Here is a 27,921-nt window from a genome sequence, read left to right as displayed (position 1 = left end):
AATATTTATGCTGCAAAATGATGGCACTCTTCATTGTCAAATTGCTTGAACATAAAAGTGCATTAGAGGGTAGGAGCATTCCTGCCCAGGCAAGTCGGAACAGAATCAGCCAATGAGGCGTCAGAGAGGGGGAGAAAGAGATGAGGGGAGTATCAAGGTAGGAAGACAACCTCTGGGCGGCCTCGGGCTATAGAGCCTGTAGACAGGGCCGACACCCATGAATTTCACACAAAAACATTCAAATTGCACTAAATGTCTTCTTCTGAAGCAAATGCCATCATTTAAAAATGAAAAAGCAGCTTTGTTTCATTATTCAAAGATAGGATTATTGTATACATTTCTTTTGAGCTCGTACGGAAGCAGACGCATAGAAGATGCAGAACATGAATATAAAACAATGATAGCATATACAATAAAGCATAGTGCAGCATGTTTCATACAATATGAATAAAGCATAAGCATCTGTAACAGCTGTGATACATTTATGTAACATTTACGTGTGTCATTAGTGAACGCATTTCTGAATTAGTGTTACAGCCCAACATACTGTAATTTGCATTTTAATGTAGATGCAGATTGATGCAAATTTCTGCAATGATGGTTCACACCTACATCATACAGGAGTTATTTAACAGCTTTTATCTTGTAAATTAAATTTTGGTTAAAATAATCAGTTTCATTTGTAAAAGTGACTTTATCACTTCAATTAAATGGCAGAAGTGGAAAATAGTAGACGTCCAGGGTTAGCACCTAACACTGTAATCATAACCATAAATGATTTTGTAAGTCTTTTGTTTTAAAATGTAATTTGTGACCTTGTTACATTAACCACAAAGCTGTTTTTAGTGATTATTGTTCAGGTGTGAATTTAATAAAAAACATGTCATGTGAATGTCGTGCATTATGTCAAATACAGTACCGTGTTTCACATTTTGGCACTGTTGTGCTTTTATAAAACATACTGATTACAGTGGAAATGACATGCATCACAGAGGCTTTCTAGAAATGTGAATTCTGTGTTGAAGTTCAAATTCCTCACAGTGATGTGTTTCAACGGAGCCTCCACTGCTGCCTTTAGGGAGTATAATGCTGAAATTCAGCACCTCTTCATTCAACAAATCTCTGTCTCGGGCTCAGCCCTCACCCCATCTCGGAATGACTGTGTTTCCTCACCAGTAACCTTGCATGTTCATTCCAGCAAGATGGAGGTGCAGGTTTTTAGAAACCTCAGGACTGAATGCACTGTTGACCAACTTTAAGGTATGCCTCCCACTGGGATACAAAATACAATATTCAACTCAAAAGAACAGCATTTTTAAGTTGTTTTATTCTGAACCCTTAAAACAGAAATCCTGTAAGATCTAAGGCACAGTCATAAACCAGCAGCAATCAAATCTACTCAGCAGAGCTTGTTAAACAGGCGAACACGCTTTGTGGACTGCTTGTTGTCATAGTGCTTGATGTTTACACTTTTTGCGATATTGCTTTAGTAATATCAATAAAAAAAATTCTAAACACAATGCTTTTTTTGTGAATATGAGCTGCTCCTTAGCACCGGGGCTTTTGATCTCATTTGAGGCAGCTCCCCAAAAACAGCACACACCTTTATCAGAGACTTCAAGAAGACATCAGTTGATGCATTTGATGCACAATATGTGCTGCCAGTGTGTCTAGTAAGTACAGCTGTGAAAAGAAAAGAAATTGGTTTTATTATGTTTTTATTTGCATATACATTTGAAACAATTGGTTCAGACAGTTCACAGAGCGAGGCTACATGGTCAGTGGAGCTAAAAAAATCTCCTGCAAAGTCTTTTTCTGTGTGGTTAGTAAGCCAGACATGAGGCTGCCTTCGAGCAGAGTGTTTTTAGAGGCTCGTTTTTCAGCTGTCACCTTCCAGAGGTCCAAAAGATTACCTCGAACAAGTCACACTGTCCAGAGCTATCTGGCCCACACAGAACACAGAGGTAAAGCACTGTCTGTCTCTAGAGAACAACAGCTCATAACTCAAAGATATTGGTGTCCTTGTCAATAAAATCACATATAAAGAAGATTGGGCTCAAATGAATGTGCTCTCAAGAGAAATATCTTGTCAGGTGAAGCTTGGTGCACCTCAGGAATGTGTCTGTTCCTCCTCTCCCATCCCCCCCAACCCTGTCATTGTGAGGGGTGAAAGGAATGCTTTTCAAAAAGAAAAAGTCGCTCCTTTCACAGTGACGGATGTCGGGTGTCGCCCCATTTTTCATTTAAGGCTGAAAAGAGGATACTTCCAGCTAGAGAACAGAGCTGCAAAGTTTCTTGTTAATAAAATGTATGTGTTAGGATTGTTTTCTGCCAGAAAACAAAGTACACTGTGTTGTACAGATGGCAGTTCAGTTAACAGCACAGTTATTTTGAGATATTTTGATAATATATTACAGTGTGGATTTTAGTGATTTTAGGGCTTAATGATTCTCTGGAGGAAGAATATAAAGCGATTTCTTCTTGTCACAGTTGCAAATTATCATTCAAATATTTTACGAAAATGGGTTTGAAGGGCTTCTGAAATGCTTTAGAGATGCTCTGGCCTAATGAAGAATGTGGTTTACCCTAGAGAGCGAGACAGAAATGAGCAAATTATAGCAGAGACTCATCAAATAATGAATACAAGGCTCTTATTAGATGAATATTACATGAAACTCCTTTATTTCATTTGTAAGTTTATGCCTTCCTTAGAGTATTTCATTGAAGTGCATAAGATGTTGTGTCTGTTAGCAAGAGATTAAAGTAACTGATGATTTTACTAAAACCGCTGTAAGGTCACAGCCGTTTTTGGAATACTACCTTTTCTTTCATTCTAGTGTCTATGTTTATTATATATTTTTCTTCATTTTTGGCAATACAACTATGCCACAATGCAGGGTGTGGCAGCTTTTTATGGCTGAAAAAGGGTGGTCCTTCTCAGGTGCCTGTATCTTATTGGTCGGCACAGTCCTCTAAAACACCAATACCTGAATCAGGTAGAGGAAAAAGTCAGAGAGGAGACAGATAGCACATTGTCTGTTGTACCTTCAGTACCTTGTGAAGATTGCTTTGAGCATTTTTGTAGTTTGATTTGCATTGCATTCACACAGTCGCTGGGGAACTAAAGAGGCAAATAAGGTGAGTAATGCATTTTAAGCAAGGTAAGGCATTCATCTATGCACAGAAAGTCTAATCTTGAAAATACTTCAGACAGTAGATTTGTCTAGACCTACAATAACTAATAGTCACCAAATTAAGTAAGTAAACTTACAAAAGTTCTTGTGGCGAATTTATTAGGATGATAAGATCACCTGGAGAAACCATGTGCATAGAAGCAACATTTGTTTTTAAGATACAGCTGGACCAACAGATTTTTGGGCATAGGAAGGTGGCAGTTGTGTTTAAAAGTGTGCGAATGTAAGTGCATGAAAGAGGGGAAAGTATTACTATTAGAAAGCTTCAGGTGTTGCTCGTGTTGAGTTGGCATGTTTCCCTAGGAGCATGACTCTGAGGGGGACAGATTGCGAGACTGGCCGGGGTGTCTGGTGGCAGTGGTGGGCTCGAGAAGGGCTGTGGTGGGGTTGCATCACTGATGACTAAACAGTCATTCAGTTCAGGCCTGTGATAACGTGCCAGAGCCCAGGATTTCAACAGAAGCCTGAAAGCCTGGAGCCACAGAGCAGGACAGGCCTGGTCTCGCTCAGGCTCAGGCTCAAACTTAAACTCAAGAAAAGGGAGAGGCCAACATCCAATTCCTGCTGCACTCATTGCCACCCCCTCTACCTCGGAGGCTTCCTCATAAATCATACATTCCCAATCGCTCTGCACCAGGTGCCAGGGTCGGCCTCCATCCTGAAGCTTAACATTGAAAGTAAAGCTTAAACCCTCAAAGTTAGCACTCTGTGTTCCTGCAATAAACTCACTTATTGTGGTGCATCGCCTGGGGAAAATTGGGATGAATCAGAATCACAACGATAATCTCACATTGGAAATAAAGAATGAGTTTTCTGTCTTCTTTTTCAGACACTTTCTGCAAGAATATTCCATGTGTTCTATCCTTCATTCCACCGGAGTCTGTATCTGTATTTAACCAGATTTCAGTGGTGTGAAGTGTAAGAGACATGGGGATACGGCTCCACAGGCTAACAGTCACAACACCAGAAGGCACAAGTCAAAGAAATCAGTTCATTCCATTCCATTGACTGCGTTTTGAACATTGGAAACTATACATTTTTTGCAAGATCATACTGTTTGTTTGATTATTTGATCGTACAGTAGTATATTGTATGTACTTTTCCTGCAATATATATTTCAAAATATGTTGTGCAAGATGCTGTACTGAGCAACAAAGTAATATGAATAAATTTCTTGACCTTGTGCCCACTGTTTCTTTTTTTCTACAAGTGCAACATCTCAAATAATTACAAAGCCATTATACCACCCACACCCAACTTCCTGTGGTTCTCAGCCCCAGAGCATGATGTTTTTTTTCATTAGCCAACGTGGAGAATTTGAGACTCAGCCCACACAAACAACCTTTACTGTTTGGCAAATGAAGCTTATTAACAATTTAAAACATGCCCTCACTGTAGCCCACACAATATTGTCATTAAACATGTTTCTCCCTGCTAGAGAGATGCATCTCAACTATCTCCAGTAATGCGCATCAAAGGCAAAGAAACATAATAGTCTTTGCTGTTTTCCTTTTTCATATTTCAATATTACAAACATTATGATTTTATACCTCACAATACATGCATCACCCTCTTTGTAAAGTTGGTGTGTGGTCTTGATAAAGCTTTAAAGTTCAATAGAATTTTAAATGTCCCTTCATTCCTGGGGTCTCTTTTGTTTTTGTCTCCTGACAATCATTCTTTTTGAAATGTAAAATCATTATAATACCACAGAGCAAAGCAACATATTTTTGGCCCATGGTTATGCATGTGGGTACACTCACATAAATAGAAATGAACCCTCCAAGTCTCAAAGGCAAGGGTTGAATGGCCTCTGAATGTATTTAGTTAATCAACAATGTCAAGCTTTTAAGTGCATGACCACAACACAAAGAGTACAACACAGAGTAGTAGTAGTAGAGTCGAGAGTTAGGAGTAGAAAATGTCCAAGCTGAGACACTAAGAAGGTGTTGTGTGGTCTGGTTAATCTGCAACAGATGTGTATGTCACACTATAAACTCAGCTATGTTACCTAAAACCACTTTCACACACATTTATGTAATATATATAATATAATTTGCAATACATATATTATACTAAACATTTACATTATTTTTCATAAATATATTCATATCATCACATTATTGTGAGGTCAACTGTCAGAAGATTAATGAATGGCAGTTTTGACAATGTCTCATATAATTGCAGATGTTTTTCCTATCACTTGCAAATTGAGGATAAATTAAAAAAAATATTGCAACCATGAACATATTCTCAGTGGCATGAATATATTTTGCCTGTTCCAAAACAAAAACATTGCCAAAAATGTAGTTGCATTGTTTACATTTTAAACAAATTCTAGATTATTAGGCAGTTTTGAAAAAAAACTTAATATATTGTTAGCAGCTTGCATTTACCCATATTACTTCAGCTGACATGAAAGTCTGGAAAATCTGTCCATTTTTAATCTTTCTACTTCTGAGATCAACACTCGGAGAGGACACAGGTGAGAGCAAATGTTCCAACAGCAGGTGCAGTTACATCAGCAGACAGCATGTTACAAGAATTCAACAGAAAAAACTCACAGTGAGACTGGATTTGCTGATTGTTCTGTTCTCTGTTGTAAAATGTTGATTATTCAGTTTCTATTCTCTGCAGCTGAGGAGGGTAACATGACAGCTTTACGCCACATATACAGCACTTGCTAATTGAGAGCACAGGCGTGCTGCAGAAATGTTGTGTAGTGTCAGCATTATGCTTAGTGGAATTTACAGTGTACTGTATAATGGTCACGCCTTCATCACTTATGTGTTATGGATATTTAGTGGCAGAAGACATTGGTGTCCATCAGCTGGAGCGTTTAGTGGAGTTGCTGACGTCTAAAGAGTGTGAGGACCTTCTGTTCGCCCTCTCTCACCCAGAGGAGAACATCTTCCAGCATCTTGAGCGCCTCTCACCAGGAAAAAAACAACTAAACCTCAAGCCTCGAGCCAAGAGAGACACCTCTTCTGCTGCGGGTTTGTACGCATCATCATCTGAAACACATCTAATCTTTGACCTGAGGCACTCTAGTCCACAGAGATCATACATGTCTAATGACTTGTAATTTACTGTTTGCAATTTTACTAGTATTTCAATTTTATGCAACTTTATACTTCTACTCCATTACATCTCAGAGACAAATTTTGTACTTTTTACTCCGCTACATTTATATGACAGCTTTAGCTACTATCTACTTTGTAGATTATTTTTCATTCCCTTCCAGTGAAAAACGTATACCAATTTTGTTATTTTGAATTTTAATTTTTCTGATAAACTAAAGGATTAAATGTTCCTTTATGGGTTGAGAAAATTCCCCTACTTCTTAAGCTAAATAAACATTAACACAGAAAACTTTTAGCAGGAGAATGCTGAAAACAGGGCTGTTTTTCTGAGTTTACAAAGAGTTGATAATACTTTCATACTTTTACCTAACCCCACTTTGCTTTACTTGTAGCATGTAAAGAACTGAATACTTCTTCCCCTCAATTATTTCTCCTGTTGACAATGATAATTGTCCCCTCTTAAAGCAATTTCGGTGTGTGTGTGATGGGGGACAAAATCCACAGTTTTTTTTCTGTGCAAAAATGTATAATGTTCAGCTGAAGTTATTTATGAGCCCTAACCCTTAACAGTCTGCGATAAGTGGGTGTCTTTCAAAAGTTACAAAAATGTTGTCTCTGTGCTGCTCTCCTTTCACTGCAGCTCAGCAAGGAAACATTGTCTGGCATAACACAAAGAGGTAACCTTTTACTATACTAAAAAGATTATGATTTGTCTACTGAAGCGTCATATTCATTTCAGCTGACTATTAGTATGCATTTTGCACAACAAGAGGATAGTGGATCTTGTCCCCCATCGCTTACACTGAAAATATCTAAAATGAACTAAGATATATTTGGTAAATTGTGAACCGATCCTTTAAGAGTTACAGGCTGTAAACTGCAATAAAGTGGAAATGAAGAAAAGTCCACCCTGAGACCTGTCTGTTTCTCACACGTCCAGCTCAGCTTGGGGAGTTCCTGGCAGCAAGCTGACTGTCAGAGACCTGTCTGTCTGAGGACCATATGTTTTGTGTTTACTAGATAGTGAAGCTCAGTGCCGGACGGCCCTGACAGACTGGCTGCTGAGGTACGGCAAGCAGACCTACTACGACAGGCTTTCTCGCGCCTTGCAGCACATCGGCAGAACAGATATTGCCATTGGTGAGAGACAAATGGACACAAAGAGCATGTGTTCACTGAATATTATGTGTGATGCGACTAATGTAATGGGTTAGAACAAATAGAAGTAATAATAGTTCATTTTTATGTACAGTACAGTGTTTGTCATAGCAGCAAATGTCATTAGGAGACATCTCAGCATGTCCCTTGACAAAAGGAAATTGGAACAAAGCCTAATTTGGGTACATGGCGGTGTACTTTCAAAAATTGGTTTATTTCGGTCAAGAAGGCCTCCTCAAGACTTGAACAACAGCGCGTAATTGCTTCATTACTTTGAGATTCATTTTAATTGGAACCTCAAAAGTGGCATATTTTGCACAGTGCCAGTCTTTGGCATGTGTTGCAGTCCAGTGTACACACAACTCCACAGCCGAGTGGCGTTGGATAGAAGGAGGTGTAAATGATCTGACAGAGGACTCAGTGGAGCTGACACCAGCCACAGAACAAACCATCTGCTCCTTTCATCATCAGCTTTGGAGAAAGAAAAAAAAAAGACAAGGAGAGGATGGGAAGAGATGAGCTATGGGGGGNNGGGGGGGGGGGGGGTTGACAGCTTTAACGAAAAACTGTGTGGATACAGAATTCAGCAATTATCGTACACTTGATTGCAGTTCTGAAGAGATATACTCGTACGTAGAAACTTGAATGGTTAATTCTGTTTTTTTCGGAAATGAAGGACAACAGTTGCTCTCCTGCCAGAATTGTTTTCAGGGCAAGAAAGCAACAATTAAAGTCAAATTGACAATCTTTTATAGGATGAAATACATACACGTTTTGCGTGCGAAGTGACAAAGAAATACTTTTAGATTGTCTCTGTGCTGTGTGTTTTTTACAGAAGTGGGGAAGAACATCAACCAGGACAAAGCCTTGAGCCTGAAACGCTTTGTTGAAGGCTATCACAAATATGTCAACTCTTTAAACTTCCCACCAGTAAAATCGGAAACAGAGGACCACCAGAAGGAAGATCAGAGGGTCAGAAAAAGACGAGGTAATTTCCTAAAGCTTGACAGAGTCACATTGGTTTGGTGCACTATAAAATAGAATTAGTGATGGAGAGCTGAGTCTTTACATGTGTGGCCACGCTAAGCCCCTAATATCTTTGGCTATTGATGTCAAGAGGAGATTTTTGGGTTATCCCTCTGGAGATTGTCTGAATGACAAATGATATAATGTTTCACCAAACCCTGAATCTATTAAGTGTTTAGATGAGATGCTGGATTAGATTTGGTGGCCGTGGGCATGCTTCCAACTCATTACTTTCTCAACATCAACACTCTCACTATACAAGGAGTATTTCCCAGGATACCTAGAAATTCAAAAATGTAATTATCACCTGTCCATTTTTTTTTTAAAATCCTCCCTGGTACTTCATTCAAGTTAAAACTTGACAAAAATGCTCCCGCAGTCCTTTGAGGTAGTAAGTGTGTTTATCCTGTTTGTGCTCTGTGTGTGTGTGTGTGGTGTGTGTGTGTGTGATGTGTCGTGTGTGTGTGCCGTGGCCTGTGTGTGTGTGTCTGTTAGTACGGGATCTGACATGGCGTGACCTGGATCTGATTGTAGAGCGAGCTCCTGTCCCTCTGTACCAGAAGGGGCCCTTGGATGTAGCTCTGCCACTTTTGTATGGCATCCTACTGGGCTTCGGAGGTACCTTGCTCGCAGGCATCTCTATACTTCTCATCATCATCCGCATCTCCCGTAGAAACCAGCACAGCCGTCACCCCAGGGTCACCAGCAGCTCCTGCAGTAAGCTCGTGGCTGGAGATGTAATGTTGGAAGATGCAGCTTCTGCGAGGTCAGAGGCTGCACAATAGGCAGCTCAGGGGATGAAATTGTTAAATAAAAAGTCTGCAGCACACCTAACATTTGTGCATACTCTTTCTGCTTGTTTTTTTATGGAGGATTTAAAATGGCAAAATCTTCCAGTCTCTTTGTCCACAATCGTCACCGGAACCAATACAGAAACCCACTATCGATTCTACCACACCACGACTAATTATGACAAATATGACAAAAATAATTCCGTTTCAGATAAAGTAATTATCCATGCTGTGTATTGCTAGACTGGTAAGCATTATTGTCTTGCCAGTGGGTAGATGACTAGTGGTGTGACAGATGCGCTGGAACCCAGCCCTCACACCAAAGGTTGTTCCGGTGTTACTGTGATAGTGATGCCACTTTCCATTTCCCCTCCAAGTGACGGCAATGTGCCCGTCTGGCATCGAAGAACAACTAATTATCCAGCCTGGCGCCTGCTTCCCCGGAGCCTGCCGATACCTCCACAGGCAATCCAAAAGACTAATAACAATGACAATGCTAGCAGACAATGGAGCACTCTTGGTTGTGATGGCAGCTTCTGGCGGGCAACAGAAGCCAAATAGAAAACACAGACCTATATTTTTTGAACGTGTGAAGTAGCGAAGGATTGTTAGCAAGCTGAAATAACTTGATATGTGAGATGCTGCAGCGAAACTGGCAACTGAGCCCAAACAGAATAAATAAATGTCCATATTAGAAGATTCAAATTAACTTTGTTGACATGTGCAAGTTTTAATTAAGAAAACCATTTCCTCACAACAAGGCTATTTTCATATACTCTGTGAGTATGTTTCATAATAGCAAGACAGAAAACACGCTCATGGCATGGGAGTACTTTCTAGCTTCTTGTTACCCGTTTCTTACGCTATCCGTACTTTCTTCTTTGTAATTGAACTAATTACTTCATTATACAAATCTGGCCTAATGTGCTTCAGGAGGCAGACAGCTTGGATTAACAGTGGCACTAAGCAGCAATTACAGACAATTAGTTCATAAATCAACATTTAAACAAATTATGGTGCCAAGCAGAACTATATGAGCAACGCTCTAAAAGGCTAAAAGGGCATTTGAGTTTTGACTTATTACTACCTAAATGATGACCTAAATAATCTAACAGACACTGCATGTTCTTCGTCCATATTAATATCATACTAAATGCTCTTCTTTGTTTAGAATTGTCTGATTTGAATTTTGTAGAAGAATCTCTTTTTACATATGTAGCACACAAAGCAAAGCCTATTTTACATATAGTAATGTCATTTTGTAACAGTTTGTCTTTCTCACCATGTGTCTTCAGGACATTGTGTTTCACCTTCATCATTAAGCTTCCCAGGTGGCACAGCAGAACTCTTCACAACAAAACTTCCTCTGTCCTTCAGTTTTCCCCTGCTGGCTGTTAGGATCCTGCAGGTGCTGACTATGACAGGTTCACCTGCTGTGGGCTCACCTGTATTTCTGTAACCAGTGGAGAGGAAAGCCAGAGTACTGTATGCCTGAATGACTCACAGAAACAGAATGCCACATGGGGCCTGCATCATGGTTGTGACAATCCTTAGCATAGCCAAGGTCCCACCAGGAAGCTGCTCTTAGAAAACTATAAACACTTGAGCCTGTTGAAGCACACTGCATAAGTTTAGAAATCTACAGTACAGTGCACAATTTCATATTCTACAAAGCAGAGCCTGATCATTGTCTGCCGGCCCTTTCAGATGCATTTACAGAGCACTGTAAATGAGCACCAGAATCGGCCAACCTTCATTTCAAGCCATTCTCATGCAAAACGATGAAGCAATCACAAACGTCATGGATGAACAGAGAAAGGATCTGACATGAAATTGACATTTATAGCCAAGGCGAAGCCAACGTGTGAGGGTACGGTTTCCAGACATATCCATTCTCATGTAAAATAGGGCATTTTCTTTTTTTACTCCGGTGGTTTCTTGGGGTTATTTAATAGTTTGTGGAGCAGCGGCTTATCAAACTGGATTCTCAGAGGAGAGCACATCTGTCTCTTGTCATTGGCTCAGCATAGCATAAGGATTCAAGTGTTTGTCTGGATGAAAATGTAGATGGACGGGATGTGATGCGTGCCAAGGGGACGCACAGACAGAGGGGCTGTGTCCTTGATGTGCTGAGGCTGAGAGTTCTGCACCAGGGCCTCTGGGGTGTGCTTAGTGTCACTAAAGGCTTTAACTTCCCCCTCCTTCCATTTGCATCTTCATTCATCTGCAGGGCCACTGAGGTGCTGCAGTCCCCACTCAACCATCACTCTCCCTTTGCTCAATATATATGGATCACAGGAAACAAGATCACAACACCAGCTCTTTTACAGTCATACTTTTTTTTAATCGCCTTGGCTCCAGCTTTCACAACTTTGTCTTTCATGGTTTCCTTGGGGGAATCTGAGACTTCTTCAAAGTTTTTACTGCTGATCAGACAAGAGCAGCTCAGTGGGTTTACAGATAAAGCCACAGTGCCATCCTGTGGTCACAATAGGTCATTACAGCAGACAGTCAACATAATTGAAATGACAGTTTAGAGTTGTAGTTTTATGAGCAGATTTAAATGGCTGTAATAAGCCTTCTGCATGGTGCAATAGTAGAAAATGAGAGTAGTTTAATATTGTTTTATCACAATGGTACACATAGAGAGAGCAATAAAAGTCATTCTGCGATTCTTTAGTAGATTATGAAAAGACATGTGATCTGATTCTGCTTTACCCTAGTACTGGAATACATTTAATGAGTAATATGTTTTACTTTCACAAAAATAAATTCAAACATTTTTTTAAACTGACAAATACTGTATATTATGTTTTATTCAGCACCTCTAAGAGCAGCAGAGAAGCATTTACACCTTGATGATTTGGAGTTGTTAAATGCAAGAAAGAGGTGAGTAGATGGGCATAACGTCTGGCAGTTAGACAACTGCTTTTAGACAGTAAGGCACACTGAATCACCAAGCAGTGGTATTGTCACAATAAATGGAAAATACTCCTAAGCCTAAACACGTTAAATGACCAAAGCTGTGGGTGCAGTCTTGGGTACTGGAGTGCATGTAGATTTGCAACAAAACAAACTACAAATCTCACTTGTAAATTGCAACTGACTTGTGAAAAGTGAGGGAAAGGATGCCTTTTTCATGCATGGTAAAAAGCACATTGTGTTGAAGCTAAGACAATATCATGTTTTACATATCCGCTGTCCCTAAGTCTAATATTGCTCAAAGACCAGGCAATAGACTCCCTGTCAATCTTCGCGCATCAGATGGATGAATTTAATTTAGCTCTAATTTAAAAGAGTTAATAAATCACCACCACAGTTAAATTCCCCTGATGACAGGTGAGTCATTATAGAGAGGTAAACAAAGGCAGTAAAGCTCTTTGGATAATGGCTGCCTGGCTTGTCTGTTTATTGAGATAAAAGCAGGAGATTTCTCCTCTGAGTTTCAGACAGGTGTGTTTCCTCTGCACCAGAGACAGAGGTACCCATGGGACACCAAACAACAAGAGAGCAAACCACTGAAATTCCTACCCATTTGAGTTTTCTCTTCTCCATTTCCCTTTGTTTTCAGTTTGTAAGCTTTGTGTTTTGAGGTTAATGAGTATTATATGGAGAACTGTATGGAGCGCTTTCATGTAGAGCTTGCTGGAAAGCTAATTTGCAAATGTTTGTGTTAATGATTCTGATATATTATGCAGCTGAAGCAGGGGGCAATTTCACTAATGCTTGTGTGGTTAATGGTCTCAGCCTACGCCGTCTGACAGACATTTAGACACTCAGACACGGCTGGTCTTTGTCTCTAAAGTCTGATTCAAGTGTCAGTTGAGCCACCCTTGTGACAGTCCAATTCTTCAAGCCTGACATTAATACAGTATGTCAACGTGTAAAGATGTAGCTAAAGTGAAACTGATGGTTCTGCAAGACCTGTCAACCAGTCCTTTACTCTTACTGTGCATAAGTCTAATCATCACTTCAAACAACATTGTCTCCTTCAAAAACATGTTAACTTACAGGGTTGCTGTGGTTATAACCACGTATTCACAGCACATCCACATCCTGTCAATGTCAATGTAACTCTAAACCTTGACAAATACATTAAAGACTAGTGCATTGAAGAAAAAACCACACAACATGAAATAGCAAACATCAATTCAGATCAATTTAACCTGCAGCCAATCATGAGCTCTGATCCACCGTAATATATTACATCTTTTGGCCTGTGAGTTTATCATGCAAGAATCTCAAAATTAATGAAGTAATTGTGCACAAGCTATCAAATTATGATTGTGTAATAACACTCACAACACCCCTGATGACATGTTGCAAAGCATCATGTGGCTTCCTCCCATGCTGTAGTGTTCTAATGAGTTCCCTTAGCGTTGCACCACACTGCGTTGTTTTGCATTGTCTTGTCTAATTTCCCCGCTGATACTGAACGGCTCAGTAAGGAGCTGGTATCTGTAGTCATCACACTGCATTTTTTATCTAATAAGAAGACAGGAGAGCAAACAGTACCTGCCGCTCTGTTTAATGAGTTGATGGGATGATAAAAAACCTTGCTGATGACACTCATTTGCATATCTGTCCCACATGATAGCTGCAAATCTACCTTTGTCTTGATGGCATATTCAGAAGGAAGGTCAAATTTGTTTATCTTTCTTTAGCTTTATATTCTTGTCCCAGCTTTCATTTATGATACTGTTTATGGAATTTAAATAAATTCCTTCCTTCCTTTCCCCCAAAATGTATTAAAAACATAAAAATACAGACATCTCGGAGCTTTTCTGCAGCCTGAATTTAAAACTCTGTTTGTAGTTTTTATCAATCCATAAAGGTCAATGTCTTTTGAAATAATTAACACAGTGATTACTTTTAATGCAATAACGGTACCGTGAAATGAAAGAACTCATTGCATCTACAAGTTGCTAAGGAAAAAACAAAAATGGCAAGCAGGTTGCGCTGTATTTTCCATCAGACATGGGGTTGTGGCTTAATTTAACTATAAATAATTAACCATCCTCCAGTCAGAGACGCAGACTCAATCATTTTATGCCTTAATTAATTACCAGAGAATGTTCCATTGTTGGTGCATTTGATTGCTGTTGAACTACTGGAATGAGACAATACGCAACATTAATTAATACCAGTTATCAGTGGTCAGATTTGCCTTCAGCAACTTTGTAAACAAACCCTGTCCAAAGACAATTTGCTGACATTGCACAATCAAGATTTATGATTCCTGCAAATTGGTTTGTTAATGAAGCAGAATAGATCCCCAAAAGTAGGAATATATAATGCATATGCAAAGTACCAACTGCTGTTGCTTGATCAATGACAAACAGCCATTATTAAAATTTACAGAAGTGGTTTTGGTTGCTCTGTTATCCTTATTACCTCAGATGGCGCTTACATGCCCACAGCCAATTTAAGTTACAGTCTTTTTTTAATAAAATTTGGCTTACTGACTCTTTATTAAAGCGCTCCAAATTTAAATCTTGATTCTGAAAGGTCAGAGCTGAATATTCTCTCAGGGACAGCTCTTCATAAAAGCCGGCGAGTGCTAAATGACAAGGTCCCATGACTCAACAAGGAGATACCCTCTGACACCATGCAATTAGTCTCAATAGTATGAAACCACTGGGCGTGTAAACAAATTTAATACATAAATCTCTCTGTCTCAAATTTCTAAAAGGGACCTTGTTAATTAAACCATCATGGTCAATGAATGTGCAAAGGGTGTAAAATTAATTTTTATGTGAACTTGCAATTACAGGGATTGAGAAGCTAGTCCATTATAACAGTATCTCATTTGAAAACGGATTTAGCCAGAGGCATTTTATAATTTAATGTAATCATCATTTGACCTCCAGAAAGGATAAGGTTTTCTTCTACCTATAGCTTTACTGATAAGGGGTAATTATAAGGAACAATATCAAGAAGGTCAAATTAAAACACAAAATAGGCCAAAGCCTACAATAAATTTAAATAAAAGGAAAAAGAATAAATGCATTACACCCTCACTTTAAATGTAATGAGGGCAGAGAGAGTAACAAAAGGTCGCCTAGCACCGATCAGTGTGTGGATTTCAGATGTGAGCTGGAAACTAAAGAGTGTTACTGCTGTTAAATCTATTTCTGAAAACCGCCCCTGAGCAAGGAACTGCAACCCCACAACTGTGCTTACCCTGACTGATAACAGAGACGGTAGCATGTGTCCCAATTCAATACTGCAGTATATACTCATTTTGTACAGTACAGGAAATGATACATGTGCCACATTGCTGTGTTGGAATGCCTCTGCCAGTTCAACTTCACAAAGAAAAGTTTTTCCAAAGATTTAATACTTTATAATTTGTTGTGACTTTTAGCAGCTGTCCACAGCTCCTCCATTTCTTCCGTGCGTTGCATTATTTGACTATTAACTACACACTCTTCTTACTAAATACTAAATCTTTTTAGTATTTCTTAGTGTCCGTTAGAGGATTCAATTTTGTCACTTTTCCAGTGTGAACCCACTACTTAATCAACACATTAGAATCCGTATGTAATTACAACTGGGACATAGCTTATGTTTATGTATAATTAGAATGTAATATGAAAAGACAGTCTTTTCTTATACATTCAAACAAGACAAGGAATGCAGGGCAGAGTGACATAGTGGCCCATAACATTGTGACAAACGATGGTCAAACTAATTATTTCAGCCTGAATATTTTCCTAGATCAAATTAATTAAATCAGGCCAAAGCAAAGGGCTTCTACAGACAGTCTGAAAACAATGAGGGAGAAAAGAAAGAGGAGGATGAGCAGCAGGTGATGAAATTGAACACACACACTATTAAGTGATGAGAGACTTTCCCAGAGCTCCAAATTAAAGCTGATGGCCATAGAAACCTTGTAATCACTTGTGGTGCCAATTTGCTGCAGAGAGGAAGGAGAGCAGAGGAGCAGATGTGTGCCAGAATACCTTAGGATGATTTCTTAATAGCTTCATAAATCCATTCATGCATCACAAGCATACCAACACCACTGTCAGCCTGCTGCTAGGCTAGACACCACAGGCCTTTAAGCACCTGCTAGACAAACACAAGTTAGTTGGCCCACATATTTTTCTTTGTTACAGTCACTCTACTGATGCAACTAGCAACAATTAGAAGTGTTATTTTGGTTGTTGTAGCTTTATTCGGCCTTATGGAAAATGATGGAGACTGTGGTACTTAATAGAGTTTTCATGGCTACAAAGTCATGAAACTGCTGATGCTATGTATTTCTCCTTTCATTTGTGTTTAGCCTTTCTCGGTGTCTTGCCTCCACAGGGACTTAGCCAGACTGCTCAGCTGGCTATACCTCACAGCTGTGGCCATGCACACTCTCAGTTAATTACAAGACCACTTCTATATGACTGCGAAGTCAGCAGGTTCACTACACAGTTATTCTGTGAGGGGTGGATGAACTGAGTTCCCCTCATTATCTGTTCTGGCTTTTTATTGGGGTTTCCTTGTGTTGGTTTGTACCACCCCCTGTCAAACCACAAAGTAAAACATTTTATTTAGATAATTGGTAGTCAGCAAAAAGATACAAGATCAAGCACATAATGTAATTTGGCAACAATAGACTTCCATAAATTACAGTGACATCCAAGATGGCTGTAACTTGTTAGTATCTCCAGCATTTTTCTTCTGCTAATCTTCACTGTAGCAATCAGACAGCAATCAGTGCTAAAACATTTCCTGTAAAAGTAAAACTAATCTTAGTTATAGAATATCACTTCATGATGAATAAAATGCAAAATTGTCATTTTGCATCAGCTTGTATGAGCAGACTAGTGCATACCTGCTCCAGATCCTTGTCCTCATTCATGTTAAAAGCAAGTTCATGTCTGGCTTTCTCTGCCTGCAGCCAACAAAGTGAACATACATATTTAAAGTCAAACAGGCATGCACACAAACACTACTTTGCTCCCCATTCAATAATGACGGTGGTAGTAGAATACACACAGAATGATAGAGGCAAAAGTAGCTCTAAAGTGAGCTTTAAAGTAATCACATACTAGAGGGTTACATTACAGGTTACAATTTGTAATGAAACGTCCACATTTAAGTCATTCTGAGTATCCACCAGTTTTTACAGAGCTGCCTGGGAGTTTTGACTTGCAGCAACTGGAGGGAGGAGCTACAGCATTCTGTGTTGCAAGTTAAGACTGGGAACACATACATAATATCCCTTAATGAATTGTGAATTAAAGATGCTCAATTTTGCAACATTGTTATCCTTGCTGAAGACAATGTCTGTCCTGTCAAATGCTTAAAAAGCTGCCTGTCAGGCAGTAAGAGAAGACAAAATCACGTACACAGCATGTAATATGACCTTGGTGTAACTTACAACTCTGTTTGTGGTGGCGCTTAATGTGTCACAAAAACCTTTGTGATATTTCTGTTTACACTCGCTGAACCAGATAAGGTGACAAAAGCTGTGCTAAAAGAGGAATTTCTTACTTAGGGCATAAATCTTGCTTTTCTTTACTTAATCTCTCCATGTGTCCCTAACACCAGAACCTTTGAACAGCAGGGGTTTGTATGTGATGCTATGAAAAGGATTTGTATGATAAGGTTATTTTATACAGAGGGACCTACCTTTGAGGAGAATCGCCTTTCTCCAGTGGTCTGCTGAGCAAACAGAACGGCGTCGTGGACAGAAAGGAAGAGATTACTGCGTGCAATATTGCCGTCATCAAAAGCTCCTCCAGCCTCCAGTTCCTCATACACCTGGGCTGCAGGCGGAAAGACAACAAATATCACAAAAGGACTTCCCTTTACGTTTATGTGGTATTTAAAGAAAAATCTAATTTTCCAAGAGGAGAACACTGATTTGATGCTTAAAGGTAATCAATCACAGTAAATTATTAGTGTGAATCACCGCTTTATGTCACTAGGAAATGGAAGGCATGTGTACCCTATGACAAGTGTTAAAACACATAATCTCTGACTTGCAATTGCAGGACTACTCTAACAGTGTCCTTCACAGATGTTATGGACTTAATGTTGAATGAATGACCAGGTCTCTGTTCCCATGCCAACTGTTCATAAGAGCCAACAAGAGTGAAATGCACTTAAGTCATTTAAGATTTTACCTTGAACATTAGCCAGGTATAGTTTAATGCCCAGCATTGTGTAGCTCGAGTTCATCTGTGTGGGACATAGAGGGATAGAAGTTCAGTCTCCCAAATCAAAGAACATTTTGTCACAGGTTCAATATTAGATTTATACAGAAAATAGTCCCTTTTATATGTCAGAGGTTCTTTAACTTGCAGGCTACTGGAGGGGAGAGCTATAGGCAGTCTGCCATAACCCAATTTAGCCTAATCAAGGTTAGTTTTTCTCTTTTTTTATTCAGACATTTCTCTTCACTTTCACTATCTCTAAATATTTGGAAGTAAACATTTCAACATGAGAAAATGGAAAGTTGAATCATGCTTTGATTATGCCTGTGTAAGTTAACCTAGATGTCAGTTAAATGTCAGTTAAGGCTAACCTAGCTAGTAAGTAGATTTTTGCTGGTTAAGATAAAACAACGTATGGAATTCTAGCCTATAAATGTTGTATAACATCATCATCATCATTATTTTTAGTGTGGTTGTTGTTATTTAATTTAATGGAACTTTTTCTGTGATCTAAAAAAAACCTTTTCATGCTTCATGCTTTTCAGGAACCTCAAAACTTATTTTGAATAAACCCTGTAAAATGGTTCTTGTTGAACCTTTTAGGGGTTCCATGTACTGTATACTAAGATACAAAACCTAAAAAGGCTCAGTATGGAACCACTTCTTTTAAGAGTGAATTCAATAGTCGTGCAAACAGCCTCTAACCTTTGTCAATACTTTGATGCCCATTAGGTCTATGAAGCAGACCCCTGCCAAGTCGAGGATGAGGGTGTGGAAGGGCATGGGGTGGGACTCCAGTGTGACAGCAGTGGGACTGGGTGGCTCTTGGTTAGGTGCCTGCTCACCCAGCTCAATGTCACTACTGCGGAAGTTGACATAGCTGGTGGGAGGTTCAGGTTTGTTGGCACTGCCATTGTTCATATCAAAGTCATTTTGCAGTTCAAGCTGAGATATGGTCTAGATTTAGAGGAAATGCAGAGAGAAAAGTATACAGAAAAGGTCACAGGATGTATTTTCAGAAAATCTTTCTAATATTTAACTAAGTGGGGAATAACATTGGAATCATGACCCATTAAAAGTCATACTTGAGCCTTCATTGTGACCAAAGAGCTGGGTTTCCTCCTTTTTGTCACCTTATTCTTTTTCTCCTCTTTTGCCTTTTCTTTCTGTTCTTTCTCTAAGAACTTCCGCCTGGCCAGGATAAGTTTGCCAGGGTCCAGACCGGTCTAGACGAAAGCATGTAGATGTAAACACACATATGCCATACAGACACATTTATTCAAACCGGGCTGCTAACCTACCTTTTTGATGACCCTTTGGCGAAATATTTCAGCATTTGCAAAATAGAGCGGTGAGCAATAGTTCACTATTTTCACACCTGTTATTGACATGACCTGTGGAGTTATTACAAAGAAATTAGATACAATTCCCCTTACATTTTGTAACAACAAAAAAGCACAAATATATTTAGTTATCATACCTTGCTGTACACCTTTGGGTTTTTGTAGATATCTGTGTCCACAATCTGAACCATTGCCGAACCATTACGACTATGAGGAATATTATTATTATTATTATTATTAAATTTGAATATAATTAAAATGAATATAATATTAATATACAGTTTACACCCTGCTGCATTGTATTAAGTTTCAAAAATTGAGCATATTGTATGGCGTTTACTCACAACTGTGTCTTGAATATCACTACCAGGACGGAAAAGCCTACTCCGACAGCAACTCCATAAGGCAAGCTGAGAAAGAATGTGGCCAAGAACGACACAACCCACACACACTGGAAGAGAAAGAACAATAGAATAAGCTAAAATATGTTTAAAAAAAAAACCACCAACAACAACAAAAAACAATGCAATATTGCATCCAAGGGTTTAACTTACACAGTCTAATTTGCTTTTTTTCCATAAGTAATAGGGATCGGAGAGCTGTAGGAGTGTGTTCTTCAGGTTGACTGCAATCAAGGCTCCAAGTACTGACTAAGGAAACCAACATTACACAGATCACCAATCAGCCCTAGACTTTTCTCCTATCTCTACTTAAAGATAGATAGATAGGCACCAATATCATACTCTTATGTCCACCTACTTTTGGAAGTGGTCTTAGATAGGCTCCCAATGCAAGCATGGTAACCATTACAACCAGCATCACGCAAAAACTGGCAAACTATGGGAGGGCAGCAACAGAGGTGCATTAGTTAGCAGTTTGAGATATTATTTTCTATTTAGTCCATATCATTTTTCATGAAATTGAACACAGTAACACAAGACACACCTGTGATGTTCCACCAGCATTGTCCACAGCCAGGGTCACAGACAGGGCACAGCAGATCACATGGATCTTAAAGAAGGCCCCGAGGAAATTGCTGCAGCCAAGAGCCAACATTTCCTGTACATCAACATGCAGGTGGTATTTATGAAATGGAATAAAATACAGCTTTTGAACTCGTAAATTATATGCAGTTTTTCTACCTGGTTGGGATCCACATCGTAGCCATGCTTGGCTGCCAGTGTCCTGCCCATAGCCAAGTTGATGACATACCCCACGATTGCCAGGGAGAACGCTGTGCTCAACATGTCTTCCCACTGACTCACTGTGGGCAGGATTGGTGCAGGGAATCTGGAAAATAGAGACAAGAAATACATCTAAATTGAATAGTAACAAATGAGTTGCATGATTAGTTGATGATCATAGTTCATGAAGCAAAACTATTTATTATTATTATATATTATTATATTAAGTATGCTGATGTATGCTTTACCCCAAAGGAATTTCTCCCACTATGTCCATGTGATAGATCTCAGGAAGATGCAGAGGGCCTGAGATGGCTGTGGCCACCACCACCTGTGTGGAACAGGAATAGGGATCAGTCATTATGGAACTGTACTGTATATTCCATCCATTAAAAAATCTGAGCAACAGCTACACGAAATTAAACAGATTGAAACAACTTACAATAATGATCTCCATAGGTATGGGGAAGGGCAGCTTGTGGCGGTAGCGTGCACTCAGCTCCTTCACCACAATCAGTACTACGCTGCTGACCAGTGCAAATAGTAACGATGCTATGTTGGTATCAGGAAGGCCACGTATAATATCTATGAGAGTCTGTGACAAAGAATTAAAATGGAATTTTATTATTTTATTTTATTAGCAGACCATACAAGCAAAGTCTTGATGTTCTTTGGTCACAGTATGAAAGGGTCGCTTACATATATAACAGCCAGCGGACCACTATAAGGTGGTACTTTGATGCCAAAGATGTACTTGAGCACTGAGATGAGGATCTGCAATCCTGCAGCAGTCATGAAGCCTCTGACGAAGGATTCCGACAGATAGATGGCTATAAACCCAAACTGCATGAAGCCAAGGCCAATCTACACAGACATAAGTAGTTCTTAGTGTGTCACATTTAGATCTAACTGTACTTCACATTTATTTATTTATCTTTTAAATTTCACTTTAAAAGACTAATCTTTTAGTGCTATGAGTACCTGTATGATTGCAGTGAGACAGGCCAAGGTTCCAGATATCCCCAGGCGAACCTCATTCATCAGGTCTGTGTCCACTATTGTAGCATTAAGAGTGGCATTGAAATGACTAAAGTCCGACTCTGGGGCCAGCCTAAGACACACGATTCCCACCATAATGCTGAGGACAGCAAATGTACCTAGACATAGAAAGCAGTATGTCACGTCTATTTTCTGTGCCGTTCTGCAAACTGGGCAGAGTCAGGCTGAGCACAGCTGATCTGCACTGTGCAGCTCTGGCAACTTATCACTGTCATTATATGAAATCGCTGTAGATAAATCACTCTGATTTACCTGGGACCATCTGGTGAGCAGTGCCCATGAAGAAATAAGGGATGAGGGGGAAGAAAGAAGAATAGAGACCGTTGACAGGAGGGAGGCTTGCCAGGAGGGCAAATGCCATGCCTGGAAAGAACAGAAACCTTTTTATAACTGTCACATAAATCATCATAACATAGAAAAATACAAAAACTATGTCATAAACTGCAGCCAACACTGCAGCAACTAGCATCAGTGAGTGTGCATTATGCAGAGGCATCAGAGGGAGGAGAGAATTGACTGACCTTGGGGAACCTGAATGGTACCAGCGCTGACCCCGCTGATGACATCACATAGCAGGTTTTCTTTCACTTTGTACTTGGGAAGCCAGCTAAGCACAGGCAGATGTCTGAATAACAAGCCCTTCAGTCTCGACACAGAGCATCTGACAGAAACAAACAAGAGAAACTCTTTATGGTTGTTTCTTTGAAAAAGTCCTAAACACATGTCTAAACTTTGTATTGAGTCCTAGCTACAGGGCTCTGCACTATTTGATCACAACACAAAGCTTGTCAGGGGTAGAAATTGTGTGATAGGAAGACATGTAGTTTGTGTTGACTGTGGCAAAGAGATTGTAATTCTGTACCTGAAGAGTTTCTTCACTTTCTCTCCAACAGGGAATTGTCGACTCTTCTTGTCAAACTCTCTGTCAAAATCTGGGAGGTTGTATGCCGGCCTATCAATCGCATAACGTGGGCGGTTCGAGTGCATGGCTACAGCATACTGAAACATATTATGACCAAACAGAAAAGTCTCTCTAATACTGTGTCCTCAATGTGCAATTTAAGGAATAACACCAACTGACAAATAATTCACCACATATGTATGCACTTGACTATTATATTATTATACTAATAATGCAAAAACAAAATTTTACTGTTGTAGTTGGTTGAGGTTGAGCTAATTTTTAACCATTTTATAAGACTGCAACTAATGATTATTCTAATGGATTTATGTGCTTCTCTCCATTAATCAATTGAGACTACATTTTATTTCCCTCTAAAAATGTTGCGGAGTAGAAGATGAAAGTGACATGAAAAGAAAAGACAAGTACATCAAATATGTACTTAAGTACAGTACTTGAGGAAATTTACTTGGTGACATTTCACCACTGCTTAAAATTAGTTTGCACATTTTAAACAAAAGCAAGCCTAGTTCAATTGATTTAGGGATTATATTTATATGGTTGTGGAAACATGGGGATCTTTAGAATTGCGCAATTGTCATATTACGTTTAAGTGGCATATTTCAAGAACAAGGCCCTAATCTAACCTTGAAGGGTGAAGATCAGCCAACAGGTTGGTGGACTGCTAAATATTTGTTCAACACCAGATAAATAATAGCACACAGTCAAGTTCACAAGTACCACAATCCATGTTTTAAAAGAAACTCTATATTAAAAAGTTAACAGTTAAAAACATGAGCATATTACTACTTAAAATGTAAAATATTGTCAAATTATTGTTTAGATGTCATGACAGGAAATTACTAATTTCAAACAAAAAACATAATTTATTCACATTGGCGTAAATTAATTGTTTTGTTTGTTTACATAATTTATTTACGCCAAACATTTGTTGTCATACTGTAAAGTGATTAGGCAGGAGGGTAAAGCTTAAGGCGAAATAACTGAATATAAGGATGAAGTTGCAAAGAGATTCTTCAATATTTAATAAAAGAACACCTGTTGATAATACATCTTTTCAATCAGTCAAAAAATGTGCTTTTGAAACATTTTTTTTCTGATTCATTTGTGCAATTGTCTTTCTTAAAATGTTTGTCCTCTTACAATGTCAGTGATAAATTAAATAAAATATGAGCAAGTAATGAGCTGCCCTCGTAACACATTGATTTCAATGTTAGTATTATACTTAGAATATCTACTTCTGTATTAATATAGAAGTCCGAAAAGACAGCACTGTACCTTATTGCTGAAGCACGTCTGCAGGCATTTGGCTCAAATACATGTATTGCCCAGTTTGATTACTTATCAAACTAGCTAAAGACTCTCTACACCTTCTGGGTGGAGCTTAGAAACTGAAAAGCTTGAAAACTTTCAGCACGCACAGGGACAGCTGAATCCCTTAAAGTGTTGATTTGTTGTGCTGCTGTATGTGTGTGTAGTACAGAGCAAAAGACAACATGATGTAATTAACAATAAATGCAACTTTAATGGGTTCCGTTACTATATACACATGTAGCATCCACACATTCATTCTCTCTTCAACAAAAATATATTTAAACATATTTTAAGGTAAAAGGTAGACATAAGCAACAGCTGGAGCTAATCCACTTACAAAGCCTAGTTTAACTTGACTTACACAAATCATACTAACTGTAAAATAAATGATACATTTAAATAGTGTATTTCAACATTAAAAAGGGTGAGACAGAGATGACAATGTGTAAAACATGATTTCTTTTTCCATTGTATCAGAATCTGTGTGCAAAACAACAGCGTCAATATCAAGACTAAAGTGCAATTATTTATCAAATCCATGTGTTTTCTCTGAAGAGGAATGCCAGAATTATCAAGCAGGCTCTTGACAGAAAAAAGAAAGTCTCCCCCTTGTGGAACAAAAGATGAAAAGCACAAATTCCACAGGAATGCCTTTTCTTTAGTTCTTGTGAAAAGAACAGCGGAATATAAAGAGAGAAATAAAGTCTGTAGATTTTGAAAAATGTTTCTTAAATTGCTTCACTGATGAAGAAGGGAGCTAAGAGACTTTGCAGACAGGAGATATGAATCGTCTGTGGCTCAAAACTGCAAATGTGGAAAAAGCTCATACAAACATTCAAGCACTCCAACAGGAACTATAACCTAGCATTAGCAGAGTGGCTTCAGGTACAGCGTTCAGGTTTTAGTTTTGGCTCTGAGGACTTCAGCTATCACTTTCTTTTTAATAACTCGTGATCAGATTAAAGGTGGGGATTTCCTTGTTCTGCGTTTTTCCTTAGTTGTTTTAAGATTAAACCATCCCATGACAAAAATATGTCTGAAAAACCACCTGAATGCCCCTTCATTAATAGCCTTGAGCAATTCATTCAAAAGCAGTTCCAGTCTTTAGATGTTTAGACTTATGACTACTTACAGGGATATAATATGTGGGTCATTAGAAGTAGGACAGGTTACAATACAAATACAGAGCTTGTTAAGCAAGTGCAACAAGTGCCAACTCCATGTGGTAAAAGTCAGATGACTTTTTAATCTAGCCATGTCTGCTTTTCCTCTTCTTTGTAACAAAAGCTCTTTGACCAGCTCCTGCTGGCAGCCTAAAACCCCTCGACGTCCATCACAGTCTTTAAAATCAGTACTGACTAGAAATCACTGAGGATGCTGATGTCTGCAAACTCCTGGCGATATCTATACGAGTATAAAGCCAAGAGGAAGGACCATTTGAGTGTCAGGAAGCTCCACACGCAGGAGAGATAGAGGCTCCTCGGGTCAGTGGGAGCTGTGGGAAGTAAAAAAAAGGCAGGCTGATGATTACATACATCAGGAAATCAATCATCTGAGTCAAAAAGCATATGAGTTGTTAATAGTGTTATCTTTGAAATCTCTATTATACTGAACAGTACTCCTTATAAAGTAAGAACAACAGAGAGAGGATTACATTGCTCATGTGTGATGGCAAGAGTTAGGAAGGTGATGAAGGCAGCCACTGCCAAAACTGAGAAGAGCACACCAACACCGATGAAGAACTTGAGGCCCTTGAGCCAGGTGCGCCAGTAGTCCTGCAGGTACATGATGTGTGTGACAAGAGCCCAGAGAGCCAAAACCCCTGTCAGAAGAGACACACACACATTCATTAAGTGCAACTTAAAACTACGCCCATGCAGCATAGAGACTATATTTTAATAACTGGTTTGAGGTTATTCAGTGTCTCTATTAGATTACAAGTTGATTTTTCAAATGTAAAATGTCACTCTCAGTAGGTATGTTGGTCAACTGTAATGCGTTTATGTAATGCCAATATTAGCCTTAAAAACCCAATATTGTTGAGGCTATAACACATTTGGACTCATAATAAAATAAGTGACATTCCCTAAAACTAGTATTCTTTATGGCACAGTGAGTGAATGCTATGATAAGTGATACTGAGGAAACTACAAACCTGATCCCAAAGTGTGACCTATATTATAATACTAATAACAACAAATTCAAAACAAATACTGACAGGATATGCGTTGTAAAGCTTGAAGTGACAAACAGTGAGAGTAAATAAAGAACACAACAACAAAAACAACAACAACAAATGTAATATGATAGGACTGTGCAGGCCTGGTTAAGTTAAACGCTCCAATATCATTTTGTCAACATGTTAACATTACAGTAATGGCTGTAAGTGTGTTAACATACCCGACAGGCCTCCCATGGCCGCCGTCCATGGCTGTTTGTATGCGATGTTCCACACCAAGAAAGCCGAAAGTCCAACCAGGGTGCCAAAGGTAGCATATCCAATGCTAATGTAAACTCTGCTGCTCCCCATGATTTGTTAAATCCGAACTACTGCCACCGAAATGTTAAGGAGACACAGGCGTATGTTCAAAAAAGAGGGGGGAAAAAAGAAAAGCAAAGCAGACTGGTGTTCAGCTATCATCAACAGCTTACCGCCACATTACATAACTAAATATCCTTGATACTAAACGACAGGAAAAAAACGACCAGATGAAATTCCCCTCGGCTGAACGACCAGGGAGAACGACGCCTGTATGACGACGCCTGTCGCTGTCAACAAACAAACACTAGCTTTAGAAAGTAGCTGAATAATAAGCCCTGATGGTGTGCCTCTTACTTTCGATGGCACATTTGAGATTTCTAGCTAACAAGCTGCAACAAAACACCAAGACGAGTGTTTATCTGATGTGCACCGCAAAGATGGCAGGCTGTGCTCCTGAAGACAACCCACCACTGTGGATCCCTGTCTTCAGCCGACGCCACAACACATCGGTGGAGATTGAATTTAATCCGTTTTATCGGTCTCTACGTGTTGTTCAGTGTCATATAACACTCAAAATACAAAACAGTTGGTGTTGCTGTGTTGAAAAAGAGAGAATCTCTTATGCAACAATTTGCCCTAGAGTCATCTATCACTTGTACATAAAATATCTTTGCACAGAGGAAACCCCCGACTCGCCAACATACCGCCCTCTAGTGGTTAAACCTCTTATGACAAAGCTGTCGACATAATTTTGTACATTGGGTAAGAGTTTAAATTTAAAGGCCATTGGTAGCTCAGTGTGAAGGCATTTCTTGTTTCATTTAGTTTGATAACAATACATTACTATAAAGAGGTCACGCAAATAAATATATAACTGTGTTAATACAGAAATAAAGACAGCAGTAGTTGACAAACATAAAACAAAAAGGCACAAAAATAAAATAAAATTGCGTCTATAAAGATATTGACATGTAAACATGACCCTGGTTAGATGGGCGCAGGCAGTTAGTGACTTTCTCAGCAGGAAACATTAAAGCATAATATTGTTATTTATTTTGAGCAATGTTTTATAGTTTGACTATAAATCTAAACACTGAAGCATTGAAATCTGAGCTTCATTGCCTTTTTGTGGTTTGTAGTAGCTGTGCTGCAGACATGGATGTCACAGTTTAAAACCACAAATGTACTAAAGTGAAAGCTAAACCAA

General features: G+C 39.0%; 3 protein-coding genes across 3 annotated transcripts; 1 reads left to right on the top strand and 2 right to left on the bottom strand.

The window, feature by feature from the left end:
- Positions 1 to 5,603: 5,603 nt before the first annotated feature.
- LOC118324829 (transmembrane and death domain protein 1-like) lies at positions 5,604 to 9,278 on the top strand. Its single transcript, XM_035657303.1, has 5 exons — positions 5,604 to 5,679; positions 5,999 to 6,190; positions 7,298 to 7,417; positions 8,271 to 8,423; positions 8,957 to 9,278. Exons 1-5 carry the CDS (start codon positions 5,610 to 5,612, stop codon positions 9,244 to 9,246), a joined length of 825 nt encoding a protein of 274 aa, XP_035513196.1. The 5' UTR covers positions 5,604 to 5,609; the 3' UTR covers positions 9,247 to 9,278.
- A 2,324-nt stretch (positions 9,279 to 11,602) lies between these two features.
- On the bottom strand, positions 11,603 to 22,990 carry LOC118323820 (solute carrier family 26 member 9-like). The gene is made up of 20 exons (XM_035655848.1): positions 22,859 to 22,990; positions 22,518 to 22,657; positions 22,249 to 22,359; positions 21,919 to 22,094; positions 21,637 to 21,801; positions 21,380 to 21,532; positions 21,186 to 21,268; positions 20,896 to 21,043; positions 20,699 to 20,812; positions 20,513 to 20,590; positions 20,308 to 20,403; positions 20,098 to 20,204; positions 19,891 to 19,960; positions 19,712 to 19,804; positions 19,496 to 19,636; positions 19,116 to 19,367; positions 18,381 to 18,435; positions 17,884 to 18,020; positions 17,084 to 17,143; positions 11,603 to 16,980 (listed from the first exon to the last, which is right to left on the bottom strand). Exons 1-20 carry the CDS (start codon positions 22,981 to 22,983, stop codon positions 16,969 to 16,971), a joined length of 2,316 nt encoding a protein of 771 aa, XP_035511741.1. The 5' UTR covers positions 22,984 to 22,990; the 3' UTR covers positions 11,603 to 16,968.
- A 1,428-nt stretch (positions 22,991 to 24,418) lies between these two features.
- Positions 24,419 to 27,369, bottom strand: slc48a1a (solute carrier family 48 member 1a). The gene is made up of 3 exons (XM_035656847.1): positions 26,633 to 27,369; positions 25,887 to 26,054; positions 24,419 to 25,727 (listed from the first exon to the last, which is right to left on the bottom strand). The coding sequence occupies exons 1-3, from the start codon at positions 26,760 to 26,762 to the stop codon at positions 25,591 to 25,593; spliced, it is 435 nt and encodes a 144-aa protein (XP_035512740.1). The 5' UTR covers positions 26,763 to 27,369; the 3' UTR covers positions 24,419 to 25,590.
- Positions 27,370 to 27,921: the final 552 nt, after the last annotated feature.

Source organism: Morone saxatilis, unplaced genomic scaffold (genome assembly GCF_004916995.1).
Source record: "Morone saxatilis isolate NCDOM2014 unplaced genomic scaffold, NCSU_SB_2.0 Contig15, whole genome shotgun sequence".
NCBI lineage: Eukaryota > Metazoa > Chordata > Actinopteri > Moronidae > Morone > Morone saxatilis.
This window is presented reverse-complemented; position numbering and strand designations above follow the sequence as displayed.